General features: G+C 44.8%; 1 protein-coding gene across 2 annotated transcripts; it reads right to left on the reverse strand.

Annotated features, from left to right (window-relative positions):
• Positions 1–3,562: 3,562 nt before the first annotated feature.
• On the reverse strand, positions 3,563–17,151 carry LOC140105918 (glutathione S-transferase kappa 1-like). Of its 2 annotated transcripts, XM_072130046.1 has the most exons (8): positions 17,041–17,151; positions 12,329–12,410; positions 6,650–6,778; positions 6,401–6,501; positions 6,049–6,084; positions 4,589–4,705; positions 4,070–4,163; positions 3,564–3,689 (listed from the first exon to the last, which is right to left on the reverse strand). In XM_072130046.1, the coding sequence occupies exons 1-8, from the start codon at positions 17,107–17,109 to the stop codon at positions 3,646–3,648; spliced, it is 672 nt and encodes a 223-aa protein (XP_071986147.1). In that variant the 5' UTR covers positions 17,110–17,151; the 3' UTR covers positions 3,564–3,645. The 2 variants fall into 2 exon arrangements, with proteins under 2 accessions (XP_071986148.1, XP_071986147.1); XM_072130047.1 differs by lacking the exon at positions 4,589–4,705 and having other exon boundaries at positions 3,563–3,689.
• Positions 17,152–17,864: the final 713 nt, after the last annotated feature.

Below are 17,864 nucleotides of genomic sequence, written 5' to 3' on the forward strand. Positions count from 1 at the left end.
GAACCGCCGGATTATATAGCATTATAAGGAATTTTAATATGCAATATTGAGATTCATTTGTGACACATTGGGGCACAATAACTTAAAAGGTCACTGGAGTTCACTGAAGTTCAGTGTATTGTCCGTCTATAATGCAGCATGCAGTGGTTCATTTAGATCATGCGCCTGAAATGATGAATGTGACGCTTCCCTGCTCAGGTCCGACAGAGTTCACCACCTTTTTGTGGTGCATTTTTGACATAGGGCGTGCAACACAATATGGAAGTTAAATACGGCGTTCGGTCCGAATCAGACAGACTGTTTGACGGCACGCCCCTTAATTTGTGCCATAATCGCAGCGCAGACACTTCTTATATACCTGTGCAAGCCGATTTAGCAATGTAGAACGTGAAAAGTACAACTAAATGCGTTGCAAAGCCCTTAGTAAATGTTCATCATTGTCCGCGTCTGTTTGCAACATTTATCATTAGCTTATGCCAGATCGATATGGGCTCTTGAATCATGAGTTTGGGTGTAACATGAAACATTTTTTATCCCCCTTCATTTTTTTTCATACATCTTTCTATTCAATAAACTCTATTGAAATTTTAGCAATGATAGAAATGTAAGTAATTACAACATTTAATTATAAAAGGTGACTCCAATCAGATACATATCATAGGAAGTAAAGGAAGTAGATTGATATATCAATCAGTAAACAAAGCTAGCAGTAAAAGGGAGGCCTCTAGGCTATTTAATGCAAAGATCAAGAAGAGATATGAGGCTATCCCCCACTATAAGTAGCAAAAACGTACAGTAGATATCAAAATCTATGTCCATTGAGTAACATTATAACGGTACACCACATACAGATATGGCCAAAAGTTTTGATAATGACACAAATAATTTTTTCACATGATCTGTTGCCCTCCGGTTTTTATGTGTGTTTGTCAGATGTTTTTATCACATACAGAAATCATATTTAATCATATTATGAATAACGAAAGCTTTTATTGACAGAATGAGTTAATGCAGCAAGTCAATATTTGCAGTGTTGACCCTTCTTCTTCAGGACCTCTGCAATTCTCCCTGGCAGCTCTCAATCAACTTCTGCACCAAATCCTTATGACTCTACAATTTCTTGGCACTCTCTGTTTTTAACTTGTATTGTTGTTGTTGCCGTCTATTTTCTTCAAGAAAAGAACTTTTTGTCTAGTACGCTATGAATTTATAATTCTTTAGTGTTTTTCAAAAATTTTGGTGATATGACTTATTACAACTGAGTTTTTTTTACAATAATCTATGCCCACACCCCTTGTGTAACACTTTTTGGTTTTACCTTTGCTTTATGGCAAGGTGCTCCGTCTTGCTGGAAAAGGCATTGGTCATCACCAAACTGCTCTTGGACGGTTGGGAGAAGTTGCTCTTGGAGGACATTCTGGTCCCATTCTTTATTCATGGATGTGTTTTTAGGCAAGATTATGAAAGAGCCGATTCCCTTGGCTGAGAAGCCGCCCCACACATGAATGGTTGCAGGATGCTTTACAGTTGGCATGAGACAAGACTGGTGGTATCAGTCACCTTGTCTTCTCCGAACAAGCTGTTTTCCAGATGTTCCAATCACTGAAACAATGTTAGCTGCTCATTTTAAGGTAGGCCTGCAATGAAGTTGAAATGTGTTTTTGGGGAAAAAGTTCATTTTCTAGGCAAATATCGACTTTGCAATTAATTGCTGTTAAGATGATCGCTCTTTATAACATTCTGGAGTATATGCAAATTGCCATTATAAAACCTGATGCAGTAGACTTTGTAAAAATTAACATTTGTATCATTCTCAAAACTTTTGGCCATGACTGTACAACACAATAGATGATCAGAGAAAGGAAAAACATAAGGGAAAACACACATAGGGAAGGGTGGGGTTGAAGGGAAGGGAAGAGAGCACATAAGGTAAAACACAGAGAGAAAATGGAGGGAAAAGGATCAGACTTGAGCTGATCCGAGCCAAAAACATATAAATTTGTTTGTATTTATTAATTGATAATATGTCAATGTAATGATCATGAATTTAAAAACTGTAAATGCCCTTTGTAAAGAATATTTATTGTAATAAAAACGTAAGTAATAATTAAAAAAAAGAAATTGCAGCAGAAGTATAAAGAGTAATAAGAGTGATAGAACCCATTGTCTCTACAAAAACATGTCTGAACATGTGGAATACAGAACATGTACTGCAGTTACACCGCCCTAAATAAATGCTCTCACCTCACCTCACCCCAGCCAGGAGTAGAGGGAAACCACACCATAGAAAGAGCTCCAGTGCTTTTCGTTTTGACAAGTCTTCTGCCTTCACACTCCAAGAGAAAAATTCAGGGAAGAGAGCAAAGTTTACACTCACCTCTGACCTTGTCTGTAGATAGTTAACACTGTTAACTGCCTATTGTTAACTTTGATCATTACACTACACTACTAGATATAGATTACTTATTCATTTTCCGTGGCAACAACTTGTTTTATGCCCTAGGATAACTTCACACGTTACATATAAGCAGTAGATCTGCACGCAGCAAATCCACAGCATGATAAAGTAGCATTACAGTGTATAGGATTGATGGTAATTCTATAAGCCCATTGCATATAAACACCTGCAGTGGAAATACCTCTCTGCTGCAGTTTTCTCATCCACAGCACTGCTGTCCATCCCATAGGCATTCAGCAACACGTGTGTGGCTAGCCTTGTTTGGTTGCTTTATTTAAGGGGCCATTAAAACTATTAACATCAGAGGATGAGCTGCTGGAATGATCAGTACTTTATGGCGATGAGAAATTGCATTGATGATCACTTGTCTCTCATAATGTCCGACTTGATTGGACATTGATCATGTGGAGATTCACATTTAATTTAATCATCTGACATATTCAATTTCTTCAATTGTATATTATTTAAAAAAATGTACCTATATGAAGATTCCCACAAATGAGACCAACTCCGAACTCCGACCAACTCCGAACTCTGGCAGCGCTATTGAGCCCTGCCCTGACCACCTGCATTCAGCTTTCATTACTCCAGGCGGCTGTGGGACATGCAGTTATTCCGTGACATTTCCTATGCAAAACAAATTCCTTTCTTTGTGCATTGACTCCAGCATTGGTGGTCATATCCAAGGACACTAATGCTACAATGATGCAAATTATCTTCGCACTGATACATTTTGTAATAAAATCCAAATGAAGAAATGTTTATATATGGTATAAGTATGCTTCACTTGAAAAATTGGGCAGTATGGTGGCTCAGAGGTTAGCACTACAGCCTTGCAGCGCTGGGGTCCTGGGTTCAAGTCTTAGGTCAACATTTGCAAAGAGTTTGTATGTTCTCTCCATGTTTGTGTGGGTTTCCTCCAGGTCCTCCGGTTTCCTCCCACACTCCAAAACATACTGGTAGGTTGATTAGATTGTAAACCCAATTGGAGACAGGGACTGATTTGGCAAGCTCTGTGTAGTGCTGCATAATCTGTGTGCGCTATATAAATATAGGAATTATTATTATGAGATCACGATGATAACAATGCCAAGTGTGACCTTATAACCCTTTAATAACAAGGTGTTTTAATAATTCAATGCAGATACAAAACATTTATTTAGAAACCAGTCACACAATATTTGTGTTCAGAGCTCCGATTTTTGTGGCACAGGTCCCAACCATTTTTCACCTGCAAAAGAAAGTTCAAAGAAAACATGAAATGTTAATTTATAAGAAAATCTGCCATTATGTCAACTGTTCCTTTAAATGTGCTTTCTGGATTTCTGCTGTAGGACTATACAGTAGAATGTTCACTTTCATGTAATTTAGCTTGGTGCTTGTAGGAGACCATCTAAGGTCCTGGTATAAACTTATTACATCAGTAGAGTCTGATACAAAGACTACACTTTAAGATCATTAAATTGTATACAGAGGGGAAAGAATGATAGGGGGTGTCTGCACATAATTCATACAGTGACAGGTCACTCACTGCAATAACCAATATTTTCCTACATCACAATATTTTCCTACATCACAATAACCACATGTATTCAGGTTGAAAATACTTACCCAGACGATGAGCTAGAAGTTCAAACCGATCAGTTCCGAAAAATAACTCTGGTTTGTCATTGATATGAGCCACTATGGAGGGCATCCCAAAAAGCTGCAAAGCAAGAAGAAAAAAGGAAAAAAAATCTAGCACAAAAGCTGTAATGGAATGCATATGTACAAAGAAGAGGAACGGAGAGGGGCTCATTGTACAGCCTTAGATGCTCGAATTCTAGAATTGATAAAGCAAAGGAATAGTGGATTTTTAGTAGACTAGAAATTGTTTGTAGTTTTCTACAGTAAAGTAAGGCGACAGTGAAGTGATTCATCTCAAAATTTGGGAACGTGGACCCAAAGGTCCATTGAAGTTCTCTATAGAAAAGGAGAGGAGCTTTACCTGTGCTCTGCAGCGACACAGAAGTGAATGAAGCACAAAGAAAGCTCAAACATAAACTAAAACAAAACCATTTATTAAAAACTAAAAATATAGCAGCACCCCAACAAAGAAGGAAAAAAAAACATGGATTTTGCTAATTTTACCCCATATTTCAGAGCTATCTCAGTGTTTTCCTTGAGCTTGCTTTTGATTTCTGGTGAGGTGATTGTGGAGAGCAATTTTTTTGCCAAATCTTCGGGTATTCCAGCTTTCTTAGCAGCCTAAACCACAAAGATTATGACACAAAATGATCAAAATGATGATACAAGATACTATATATACTTGAGTATAAGCCAACCCAAGTATAAGCCTATTTTTGCTACAAAAATACTGGGAAAAAGTATTGACTTGAGCCTAGGGTGAAAAATGCAAAAATCACTCTTTAATAAAATGTCCAGTAGCAACCTCCCCTCATCAATGAAATGCCCAGAAGAGCCCCCTTTTAAGGAAATGTCCAGCACTGCCCCTGATAAAATAATAAACACGTTACTTACCTCTGGAGCTCACCCCCAGCATCCTCTTCTCCCTCAGCTCGCCTTCTCAGCTCGGCTCTGGCTTCCCGGCAGTGCAGGGAAAGGCACGTCTATGCCCTCTTCCTGCACCCACACAACGCGGCATGTGTCACCGCCTGATGACATCACACTGTGTGTGTGTACGTGTCCGCACTACTGGAAAGTCATAGCAGAGAAAACAGGGAGAAGAGGACATCGGAGGACAGCGTTGGAGGTGAGTATTAGTTTTATATATATATATATATATATATATATATATACTCGCGTATATATGGTAACCATTGCTGTGTATAAAGAATAGAATATACGTACATTGAATGTGAATAGAGGAGAAATGAACATGGATAGAAATATGAACAATCATCAACTCATAATATGATATTTAAAATGTGAACCTGTCTCCTTCTTTAGCGCCCCTAAACCATATATAAAGATTATTATCATTATTATTAAACCACAAAAAGTACCTCATATGGCATGATTAAAGCGTTCTGCAGTGTCCTTATAAACGCCCCACACTGCAACAAGCCAGAATAATGCACTTGTCTCTTCTCCAGTTAGGGAGGTTGGTAGCTGGCTGAGTTCTTCTGGCCGGAGACATAGGTAGGTGCACAGCGTATGTCCAGCCCATTCAGAGAATAGAGTAAACGAGAACTCACACAAGACCCCAGCAGGCCGGTGGTGAACTGGGAAAAGAAGGAGGCATGGCATGGGCGTCAGAGGGGATGGAAGGAGGCGGGGTTCGATATTCAAATGACCATCAGGAGGCGTGCCAGGTCTGGTGCTCGTCCAACTCCCTGATAGGCTAGACAGCTGCGCCTTTTTCTCCGTGCGGGTGCGCACATGGCCGGAGAACAGAGGACAGCCAACTTCTCCAAATCTCCATCTCCCTGACTGGAGGAAAGACATGGAAAATATGTGCATTATTCAGGTATGCTACAACGTTAAAGTGGGTGACAGGTTCCCTTTAAAAACCATAGGGACAGTAGCATCACATAGAAGTTGCTGTTTGTATGATGCTGTGATATTTGGAATTGATCCCTTGTTCCTACCTGGAGTATACTTTCTGCTTCTGTAATGTCCTTATCCTGTAAGATGGAAATAATAGTTGAGTTAGATGACATTAACCTATTTTATACAGAAGGGTGAATATACGTGCAGAATTCACAAAGGAGATGACTGCAAGGACCACCATGGATCACAAGGGGGTCCCTTGTATCCCACCTGAATGAAGCAGTGGTGGTGCTACTGTATAGATAGCAGTGCCATTAAGATGCCACTGAAAATGTATTACAAAGCACCGCCTTTCCCTTGATCAGTGGAGGTTTGATATCTCCTGTATGTGAAAGTAACACAAAGAAAGCATAATGGACACAATACTAAACTAAATGATGTAACACCAACCTCAGACCAGATTCGCAACCACAGCTCCCGGGAGACCCCCTCAAGGAACGTTGGATGTGACATCTGAAGAGCCGTCACAAACCGCATGGCTGAAAGACTCCCTGCAAAATGAGCCCAAAGGGAGTTATTAAAAAATGAATCTTTCAAAATTTGATATCCAACCATAGCGTGGTCATTTTTTTCACATACTGACCACAGTCACGTGCCGCCAGCCTTACACCTCCACAGCCATAAAGCTAGATGACTGACCTTTCTTCATGACAACGTGAAAGAAATCACTTGGCATTCGTAAGGGAACTTGATAAAACTCAGACATCATTTCTACATCCTTGAACATGTAAGCGATCTTATTTGGAATCAAGGCAGGTGCAGTGTTACCTGTTTCGAAAGAAATATAAGTCTATTCTGGTATTTTATCATCACTCACATCTACAAGTTCACAGATCAGCTTTCATTCCTGTAATAGGCGCTAAACTGCAGTTAACTGAAATGACCTATGTTTTTTGAATAGAAATAAAACACATTGCAATGAGACTCTAGCACTAATAACACTCCTTAAAGGAAATCTACCACGAGAATCATCAGCCAATGAAAACTAGAGATGAGCGAACACACCCGTCCGAGCTTGATGCTCGTTCGAGCATTAGCGTACTCGAAACTGCTCGTTGCTCGGACGAATATTTCGCCAGCTCGAGAAAATGGCAAATCTCGCCATTTTGATTTTGGCATCCAGAAACAAGGCCAATCACAAGCCAAGAGACTCTGCACTCCACCCAGCATGACGTCGTACACTTACACGTCGATAGCAGTGGTTGGCTGGCCTGATCAGGTGACCCTGGAATAGACTAGCCCCTGCCCGCGCTGCTCGGATCATTCTCTGTCTGGATGCCGTTAGGGAGAGAGTTGCTGCTGCTGCAGGGATAGCGTTAGGGTGTTATATTAGCTTACTGTTAGGCAGGAGTGAGTCTACAAGAACCCAACAGCCCTTGTTATGGCTACAATAGTGTTATATTTTTATTTTTTTTTGTTTGCTTGTGGCTGGGCTTGCTGGCCCTAGTAGTGCAGTAAGTACCATATTGTGAGGAATTTGCAGGGAGACTTGGGAACGTTCTATTTAGCTCTTAGTGACACACATATCCACCTCAAACACCTAAGTGTGACAATTTATTAGGGGTTTGATTGAATTAGGCACAGTCTGACGATTTTTTTTTTCAAAACTTAAAGTGACAGCACACCACAAAATCCAGTTGTGTGCTGTCAGTATAGGTTAGAAACTAGCTATACAAGAATCCAACAGGCCTTCTTAGGGCTACAATAGCATTATATATTTTATTTTTGGTTGATTTGCTTGTGGCTGGGCTTGCTGGCACTAGTAGTGCAGCTAGTACCGTATTGTGAGGAATTTGCAGGGAGACTTGCGACTGTTGTGTTTAGCTCTTAGTGACACACATATCCACCTCAAACACCGAAGTGGGACAATTTATTAGGAGATTGATTTGAATTAGGCACAGTCTGCTGATTTTTTTTTTTTTACATTTATTTTTTTTATAACTCAAAGTCATCTGGCATAGCAGTGTGCTTTCAGTGTAGGCTAGAAAATAGCCATAGGAAAACCTACTCGTGGTAGATCACTGTTGAGGCCAGAACAGTGCGAACAGGTGATGTCGTGGTTTGCGGACAATGCTTCTAGCCATTTGTCCACCAGTCAGTCTTACACGCAGTCCACCCATGTCACCGAAATCAGCACTCCTCCAGCTCCTCCACCTCAGCCTCCTTCCCCCCCAGTCTGCCCCCTCCCAGGAAAATTTGGCATTTGAACCAGCATACTCTGAGGAACTGTTTTCTGGACCCTTCCCAGAGTCACAAACCACTTTCCGGTTGCTGCTGAGCTCTTTTCCGATGCCCAGGTTTTCCACGTGTCAGACAACATCATGCGTGCCCTGACCAACGCCGTTTCTGACAAGGTCCACCTGACCACGGACACGTGGACGAGTGCTGCCGGGCAGGGCCACTATATATTGCTGACGGCACATTGGGTTAACTTGGTGGAGGCTGGGACCGAGTCTGACCCTGCGGCTGGTCATATACTGCCGACGCCGAGGATTGCAGGGGCCTACCTAGGTCCAGGTCTCTCAGGCCTACTATGCCTCCTCCTCCTCCCACCCCTCCTCCACCTCCTCCTCCGAATTACCATCCGTGGGTATGGCGCCATCAGTCGGTAGCTCTAGGCACAGCAGCAGTGCCGTCGCTAAGCGACAACAGGCGGTGCTCAAACTGCTGAGCCTAGGCGATAAAAGGCACACCGCCCAAGAGCTATTACAGGGCATCACGGCGCAGACTGATCTGTGGTTGGCACCGCTGAACCTGAAGCCAGGCATGGTTGTGTGTGACAATGGCCGTAACCTGGTGGCGGCTCTGCAACTCGGCAGACTGACACATGTGCCATGCCTGGCCCATGTGTTAAATCTCATAGTTCAGCGGTTCCTCAAGACATGCCCCAATCTGTCTGATTTGCTCACGAAGGTGTGCCGCATCTGTGCGCATTTCAGGAAGTCCAGCACAGATGCTGCCACTCTCAGGGCAGCGCAGCGCCGCCTCCAGAGGGGATCATTGTTCAGTATTTCACTGTTCAGCGTGTATGGGCAGAAGAAGAGGAGTTGGAGGAGGAGAAAATGGAGAGTCAGGCCAGTGAGGGGAGTGAATTCTTGCGCGTTGGTACTCTGGCGCATATGGCAGATTTCATGCTAGGCTGCCTTTCCCGTGACCCTCGCGTTCAAAGAATTTATTTCAGCACCAATTACTGGGTATTCACTCTCCTGGACCCACGGTACAAGCAAAATCTTTCTACTCTCATCCCTGAAGAGGAAAGGAGTGTGAGAATGCATGAATACCAGCAGGCCCTGGTGCACAAGCTGAAACAGTATTTCCCTTCTGAAAGCGCTAGTGGCAGAGGGCGTACTTCTGCGGGACAAGTAGCGAGGGAGAGTAGGCGAGCAGGCAGCTTGTCCAGCACTGGCAGGGGTACGCTTTACAAGGCCTTTGCCAGTTTTATGTCACCCCAGAAAGACACTGTCACCTGTCCCCAGTCTCGGCAGAGTAGTGCTGATCTTTACAGAAAGATGGTGAGGGAATACGTAGCTGACCATACCATCGTCCTAAATGATCACACAGCTCCCTACAACTACTGGGTTTCAAAGCTGGACATGTGGCACGAACTGGCGCTGTACGCCTTGGAGGTTCTTGCCTGCCCTGCCGCTAGTGTGTTGTCCGAGCGGGTTTTCAGTGCAGCTGGTGGCATCATCACCGATAAGCGTACATGCTTGTCGACTGACAGCGCTGACAGGCTGACGCTTATCAAGATGAATAAAGCCTGGATTTCTCAGGATTTCCATTCTCCACCAGGTGAAGGAAGCTCAACCTGAATAATTTATGCACTCCTCCTCCTCATTTTCCTCCTTCTCCTCCTCTTTGTACACTAAAGCAGAGGAAACTGGCTATTTTTTGCCAGGGCCAACTGGCTCTAGCTATAGTACTCTATGTATTTAATTTTTCTGGAGGGCCACCTACCCGGTCCTCTGTTTTAAACAATTTTTGGGAGTGCCACATACAGGCACTCAATCTATTTAATTTTTCTGGAGGACCACCTACCTGCTCCTCTGGTTTGAAAACTTTTTTGGACTGCCACATACAGGCACTATCCAAATTAAATTGTCTCCATAGCAGCTTCCACACGTCGTTTTTTTAGCTGCCTCCACACGTTGTCTCCATTGCTACCTCCACACGTCATCTCCATAGCTGCCTCCAAAAGTCGTCCATATAGCTGCCTCCATACATCGTCCCCTTAGCAAACGAGCTGTGTCAGGCAGAATTTTGGGTTGTTTTCATGGCTTCCACATCAAACTTGTTAACTTTGTCGCCACCCTGCTGTGTTATCCACAAAATATACTGGCAAACTTTTATCATTTACCGATATTATTTCAGCGCTTCTTGCGCATCTGTTTACATTCCCCTCACCCGCCATAACCCAAACTTATAAGAACGCTACTACACTTGATCTTATACAAAAGGTTCTTAGAAGTGCTGTTTGGGGTGTAGCCGAGAGACAGGGGCTTGGATAGGCGAAAGCTCGCCTGGCAGCGGAGCGCCAGCTACATCCCAAGATCCAACTAACATAGTTTTAACTGCAGCACCTTTAATCTACTACTAGTTCACTGCCTCCATACATCGTCCCCTTATCAAACGAGCTGTGTCAGGCATAATTTTCAGGTGTTTCACCAGATACATAGTGGAACTCGGCCCATCTGTCGGCCCATCATGCTGGAGACCTGAAGTTGCAATCATAGCAGCGCAATATGGATGCCCCATACTGTCGCTCTTAATCATGGAACCATTTCCGAAAAAACTATTAAAAATAGAACCGCTATGCTATTCCATTATTCCTAGGTGAAATATTCGAATGACCCCGCCTGCTTTGAAAATTATAATTTTTTCAAAGTAAACGCTTCTGGCCCCCAGGCCCATTTTGGGTGGGGAGGAGCCGAGAGACAGGGGCTTGGACAGGCGAAAGCTAGTCTGGCAGCGGACCGCCAGCTCCATCCCAAGATTAGGCAGCCTCACAGGCATCCATGCATGCTGCTTCTGCTGTTTCCTGTCCATTTTGCCTCCACGATCCTCCCCAGCGTCCACCAATGTCTCCATGCGCAACTTTCAACTCTCTATACCCCAGGCGCTAGAGCACGAGAGGATATGCAGCACATCATCCCCTTATCAAACTAGCTGTGTCAGGCAGACTTTTCAGGTGTTGCACCAGATACATAGTGGAACTCGGCTCATCTGTCGCCACTATACTGGAGACCTGAAGTTGCAATCATAGCAGCGCAATATGGATGCCCCATACTGTCGCTCTTAATCATGGAAATCATCTCCATGGCTGCCTCCACATGTCGTCCCCTTATCAAACGAGCTGTGTCAGGCTCATTTTTCGGGTGTTTCACCAGATACGTTATGGAACTTGGTCACTATGTCGCCACCATGCTGTGTTATCGACTAAATATACCGCCAACCTTTTGTTCACAGAGGAAATAATTTCAGCGCTTCTTGCTCACCTCCTTTGGTTCCTCTCTGCCGCCTTAACCAGGCAAAATACTTATACATACAGTGCTACAGGTTATACTCGCCAAAAGGAATTTTTTAAATTGGTTTGAAGCCTGAGTCCATTTGGGGTATGTCGCCATGTCACTCTCTAGCCTGCAGCTGCTGCCGCTGCCTCTGCATACCGTCCCCTATAGTGTCAGGGTCAATTATTGCATGTTTTAGATGCTATCTAGCCTCATTCGGTCACTCTGTCATGGCCATGCTGTTGCCCATAATTTTGGCATAATGGTGCGATTAAGCAGCCTCAGAGGCATCCATGCATGCTGCCCCTGCTGTTTCCTGTCCATTTCCGTGGTGTTTCCATCTTTTTCTGAGGTTCCCAGGTGTTTGGCCAAGCTTCCCTGTGCAGACCCTTGGTCCCCTTGAAAAATGCATCAGGAAAAGTTTGTCTCGAATAACGAGCACCCGAGCATTTTAGTGCTCGCTCATCTCTAATGTAAACCAAACACATTCAAAAAAGCCTGAAGAGTGTCACCAGAGCTCCTCCAGGCTCCTTCGTCTGGTAATTATGCACACCTCTGTTCTGGCTTACTACCCATGTCCTCCCTCCCCTCCGCAGCCAGAGAGGCAGTGATGTTAGCCGGTTCATGGCAATTTCTGCGGATGCGAATAACTTACAATGGCCTATTCTGGTGGAAGATTTCTTTTAAAGGGGTTCTCCAGGTTTTTTCCTATAATGATCAACTATCTTTAGGACCACTGCAAGATGAAAGATCATCTAGTATAGTAGAGATAAGCTTCTGGCTGTGCTCCGCATTCTCTATTGTTACCTACCAGATTGATTTATTATCCCTGCAAGGAACCCCGGACGTAAATGAATGTCTATGTTCCATATTTTCTTATATCGTAATAGTACCTATTATAAAAAAAAGAAATAAATACAAAACTACATATACTGAAGTTCACATGCATATCATTAGTAGTGAAACTTCTATCAGCAGTGAAAAATATCAGTTTGCATTGTCTGAGGCCATAATCTCATGCTGTGTTTAAATTGTGTTTAGAAACCCAATTACAGCGCGGGGGGTGGGGAAACTCACGTGCTATCCATTTCCTTTTGATCCTCCTTGAGATAGTTGTAATCCTCAATAGGAGTCTAACTGTGTTTAATTAAACTGATTGGACTTGATTAAGAAAGAAACCAACCTGCCTATATAAGACCACACAGCTTACAGTCCATGTCAGATGCAATGAGAATCTAAGGAACTGCCAATGGTGCTCAGAGACAGAATTGTGGAACGACACAGATCTGGCCAAGGTTACAAAACAATTTCTGCAGCACTCAAGGTTCCTATAGCACAATGGCCTCCATAATCCTTAAATTGAAGACGTTTGGGACAACCACAACTCTTCCTCGACCTGGCTGTCCAGCCAAATGTAGGAGAAGAGCCTTGATGAGAGAGGTAACAAGGAACCCAAAGATCTCTGTCTGACCCAGCGAGACTCCTGATCTAAACTCAGTTGAGTTTCCGTAACAATCTGCAACATTGCAAGACAGCCACATCTGGATTTTTAAGATGAAACAGTCACAATTTTGGCACTTTGCAAAAAAAGTGTAAAAGTTACCCTAAAAAGTCGCAAAAAAAAGAGAGGGAAAAAAAAAAGAAAAAGTTTGATAAATGTTCCCCGACGTGTTTTGCATTTCTTGTTCCAAATCTAAATCATTTAGGTCTAAACGCTTCTAGGTTTGTGAGTAGCTCCCCCTCGAAATTCAAAGGCTGTTGTCACATTCATGCATTGTGTTAACACTGCGTTTACAGAACATGATGTAAATACAATGTTATCTGCAGCCAGGGGCGGACTGGCCATAAGACCCACCAGGAGAAATCCCGGTGGGCCGATTGGTTTAGGGCCGGTCCGGGCCGGTGAAAAATAAAAACACATGAAACTCACCTTTCCGACGCCCCGACGCTGCGCCCATGCTTGATCCAGTCCGGCCGCGGTGAGTGCTCCGTACGGCCGGCGTCGCACAGACCATGACGTGAGACGCTTGCCGACGTCATGGTCTGTGCAACGCCGGCCCGTATGGAGCTCTCACCGCGGCCGGACTGGGTCAAGCAGGGGCGCAGCATCGGGGCGTCGGAAAGGTGAGTTTCATGTGTTTTTATTTTTATGTACTGGGCTGGGCTGGCTGTATACACCGGGGCAGGGGCTGGCAGGCTGTATACACCGGGGCAGGGGCTGGCAGGCTGTATACACCGGGGCAGGCAGGCTGTGTACACCGGGGCAGGGGCTGGCAGGCTGTATACACCGGGGCAGAGGCTGGCAGGCTTTATACACCGGAGCAGGGGCTGTCAGGCTGTATACACCGGGGCAGGGGCTGTCAGGCTGTATACACCGGGGCAGGGGCTGTATACACCGGGGCAGGGGCTGGCAGGCTGTATACACCGGGGCAGGGGCTGGCAGGCTGTATACACCGGGGCAGGGGCTGGCAGGCTGTATACACCGGGGCAGGGGCTGGCAGGCTGTATACACCGGGGCAGGGGCTGGCAGGCTGTATACACCGGGGCAGAGGCTGGCAGGCTGTATACACCGGGGCAGGGGCTGGCAGGCTGTATACACCGGGGCAGGGGCTGGCAGGCTGTATGCACTGGGGCAGGGGCTGTATACACCGGGGCAGGGGCTGGCAGGCTGTATACACCGGGGCACGGGCTGGCAGGCTGTATACACCGGGGCAGAGGCTGGCAGGCTTTATACACCGGGGCAGGGGCTGGCAGGCTGTATACACCGGGGCAGGGGCTGGCAGGCTGTATACACCGGGGCAGGGGCTGTATACACCGGGGCAGGGGCTGGCAGGCTGTATACACCGGGGCAGGGGCTGGCAGGCTGTATACACTGGGGCAGGGGCTGGCAGGCTGTATACACCGGGGCAGGGGCTGGCAGGCTGTATACACCGGGGCAGGGGCTGGCAGGCTGTATACACCGGGGCAGAGGCTGGCAGGCTGTATACACCGGGGCAGGAGCTGGCAGGCTGTATACACCGGGGCAGGGGCTGGCAGGCTGTATGCACTGGGGCAGGGGCTGTATACACCGGGGCAGGGGCTGGCAGGCTGTATACACCGGGGCACGGGCTGGCAGGCTGTATACACCGGGGCAGAGGCTGGCAGGCTTTATACACCGGGGCAGGGGCTGGCAGGCTGTATACACCGGGGCAGGGGCTGGCAGGCTGTATACACCGGGGCAGGGGCTGTATACACCGGGGCAGGGGCTGGCAGGCTGTATACACCGGGGCAGGGGCTGGCAGGCTGTATACACCGGGGCAGGGGCTGGCAGGCTGTATACACCGGGGCAGGGGCTGGCAGGCTGTATACACTGGGGCAGGGGCTGGCAGGCTGTATACACCGGGGCAGGGGCTGGCAGGTTGTATACACTGGGGCAGGGGCTGGCAGGCTGTATACACCGGGGCAGGGGCTGGCAGGCTGTATACACCGGGGCAGGGGCCAGCAGGCTGTATACACCGGGGCAGGGGCTGTATACACCGGGGCAGGGGCTGGCAGGCTGTATACACCGGGGCAGGGGCTGGCAGGCTGTATACACCGGGGCAGGGGCTGTCTGGCTATACATAGGGGGCAGTATTATAGTAGTCATAGCAGAGAAACTTTTAAGGAAAAGGTAGGGAATCCAGCATCCATACAAGTTGATTCACTTGGAGACAATTATTGAAACATCTTCAAAAGTTTCATCTTCATTTTTCTAAAAAATCTTCATATAAAGCAGTGACATGGACACTAAGCAAAAAAAAAGTGAAAAACACAAAAAACAAAAGAGGTTGCAGCAGTAACGGGTTTCGGACTCTTACATGTTAGTCCTTAGTCATACCTAAGACTGTTTTTTGTATTTTTCACAGTTTTTTTGCTTTGTGTCCATGTCACTGCTTTATATGAAGATTTTTTAGAAAAATGAAGATGAAACTTTTGAAGATGTTTCAATAATTGTCTACACCTGAATCAACTTGTATGGATGCTGGATTCCCTACCTTTTCCTTACAAGTTTCTCTGCTGCCATTATATACCATTTTGGACTTCCGGACCATTGGTTTTTGGGATTATTCCGTGCACCTGGCCAAAATCGTTGTGAAAGAAGCGCAGTCTACAAGGGGTGAGCCGTTTCCATTTTTTTCTTCCTATTTTTTGGGCTTTGTTACTGATATCATTATAGTAGTTATATTCCTGTACATAGGGGGCAGTATTATAGTAGTTATATTCTTGTACATAGGGGCAGTATTATAGTAGTTATATTCCTGTACATAGGGGGCAGTATTATAGTAGTTATATTCTTGTACATAGGGGGCAGTATTATAGTAGTTATATTCTTGTACATAGGGGGCAGTATTATAGTAGATATATTCTTGTACATAGGGAGCAGTATTATAGTAGTTATATTCTTGTACATAGGGGCAGTATTATAGTAGTTATATTCCTGTACATAGGGGGCAGTATTATAGTAGTTATATTCTTGTACATAGGGGCAGTATTATAGTAGTTATATTCTTGTACATAGGGGGCAGTATTATAGTAGTTATATTCTTGTACATAGGGGGCAGTATTATAGTAGTTATAGTCTTGTACATAGGGGGCAGTATTATACCAGTTATATTCCTGTACATACAGGGGCAGTATTATAGTAGTTATATTCTTGTACATAGGGGCAGTATTACAATATACTTAGGGGCAGTATTATAGTAGTTACATTCTTGTTTATTGGAGAAGGTATTGTAGTATGTTTTTAGTGTACATATATGGCAGTATTAAGTTGTGTGCTCTTAAAATAGAAGTGTTATTCCTTTACAAGAAATCAGTATGAGTCTCTTTTTCTGCAGTGTACATGTTGATTTAGACCATCTATAAACAGTTTTAATGGAGTTTAGTAACTCCACCCACACCACAAGGCCACACCTATTTGTTTTGACCCCGCCCACAGAATGGGGCCACTTTTACGTTTTTTTCCAGGGCCACTTTAAATTCCCAGTCCGCCCCTGACTGCAGCTTTTGGGTTTCCAATCACAACGTCAAGTGTGAATGTGGCCCCTGAAGCTCTGCTTAAAGGGATTGTTATCCCCTATTACGATGCAGTGATGTAAATGAGACCTTATCTGACATCTGATGATAAACACCTCTTGTCACCAGGCCAGTATGTGGCCCAGAAATATCAGGCAATGTGCGGCAAGCTTCCCGGAGAGCTTCAAGACTGCACAAAAATAATTTTTCTATCCATTGAATAGGTAAATCACACAATACTGTTACACAACTTTACTCATCATAGAAACAACACAGAACATTAATACAGTTGTGTAAAAGCAACTAAAGCTGTGTAATAAGGAACTGTATTATGAGCAATATCCTAATATATCATAAGAAGAAATGGGCACAGTAATGAGAGTTATACAGCCCAGTATAGATCCAGTAATTAGCTGTACATGTGGAATATGCAGACTATTGCAGAATGTACAATGTGCTGCAGATACATCACCCTAAATATTCTCTTACCTCAAACCCCAGCCAGGAGTAGGGGGACACCACATCATAGAACAGCTCCAGCACCTTACGGTTAGACATGTCTTCTGCCTTTCCCCTCCAAGAGAAAGATTGTGGGAAGAAAATTTCCTCCACCTGTTGCATTATTCTGACTTTATATACACTGTAGATAGTGAAGCCTTGTACTGCCTCCTACTGTAGCCTGAAAATAACTTCTAACACAAAGGTTCACATAGCAGAGTGAATTTTTTCTCTAACAACAAGTATAATTGCAATATGCCCCTCTCTGTTCCAATTAAATTACGTTTCAAAATGTGGTTTCGAGCTAAATGCTTGTGCAACATCCCCCACCGGGGCCTAGCCTTTTCTTGGGGCCTAGAGGCAGCTGGGGCCCAGAATACCGGAGTGGCTGGTGATTGCAGCCTTGGGCACGCTGTGGTCACGGTGCTTGGTATGGGGACCGGAGGGCTGTCCTACAGCCTGGCAGGTCTCTAGTAGGTGCTTGTTCCTGATCTCAAGCGTCTTAATGAAAATGCATCTGGCAAGGCTCTTCCTCAATGCATTTGTGTTGGCATTTCACAATGCAACACAAACGCTGTGTGTGAATGCAGCTTCAGGTTTCATGCCGCATCGACACGTTGTGTTTTGCAACTTTGGATTTAAGGCATCCTTCTGCAGTCCCAGGAGGTCCAGTACTCCCCATGTACAACCCGATTTAGAAGAAGGCTCTCTGGTTCTGTTATGTCATTAGCCTTCAAGAAATGAATAAGATTAAACCAGACAAGTATTGTCATATATACAGAGATAAAGTAAATGGGGCCTATTTACTTAGGTTC

This window comes from Engystomops pustulosus, chromosome 11, assembly GCF_040894005.1.
Source record: "Engystomops pustulosus chromosome 11, aEngPut4.maternal, whole genome shotgun sequence".
Taxonomy (NCBI): domain Eukaryota; kingdom Metazoa; phylum Chordata; class Amphibia; order Anura; family Leptodactylidae; genus Engystomops; species Engystomops pustulosus.

Coding starts and splice junctions, on each gene's coding strand:
- LOC140105918 (XM_072130046.1), bottom strand. CDS start 17,109: ATGTCTAACCGTAAGGTGCTGGAGCTGTTCTATGATGTGGTGTCCCCC. Junction 4,706..6,048: donor AAGCAGAAAGTATACTCCAG/GTAGGAACAAGG, acceptor TTTGTGGTTTAG/GCTGCTAAGAAAGCTGGAAT. Junction 3,690..4,069: donor ACTTCTAGCTCATCGTCTGG/GTAAGTATTTTC, acceptor TTTCTTTTGCAG/GTGAAAAATGGTTGGGACCT.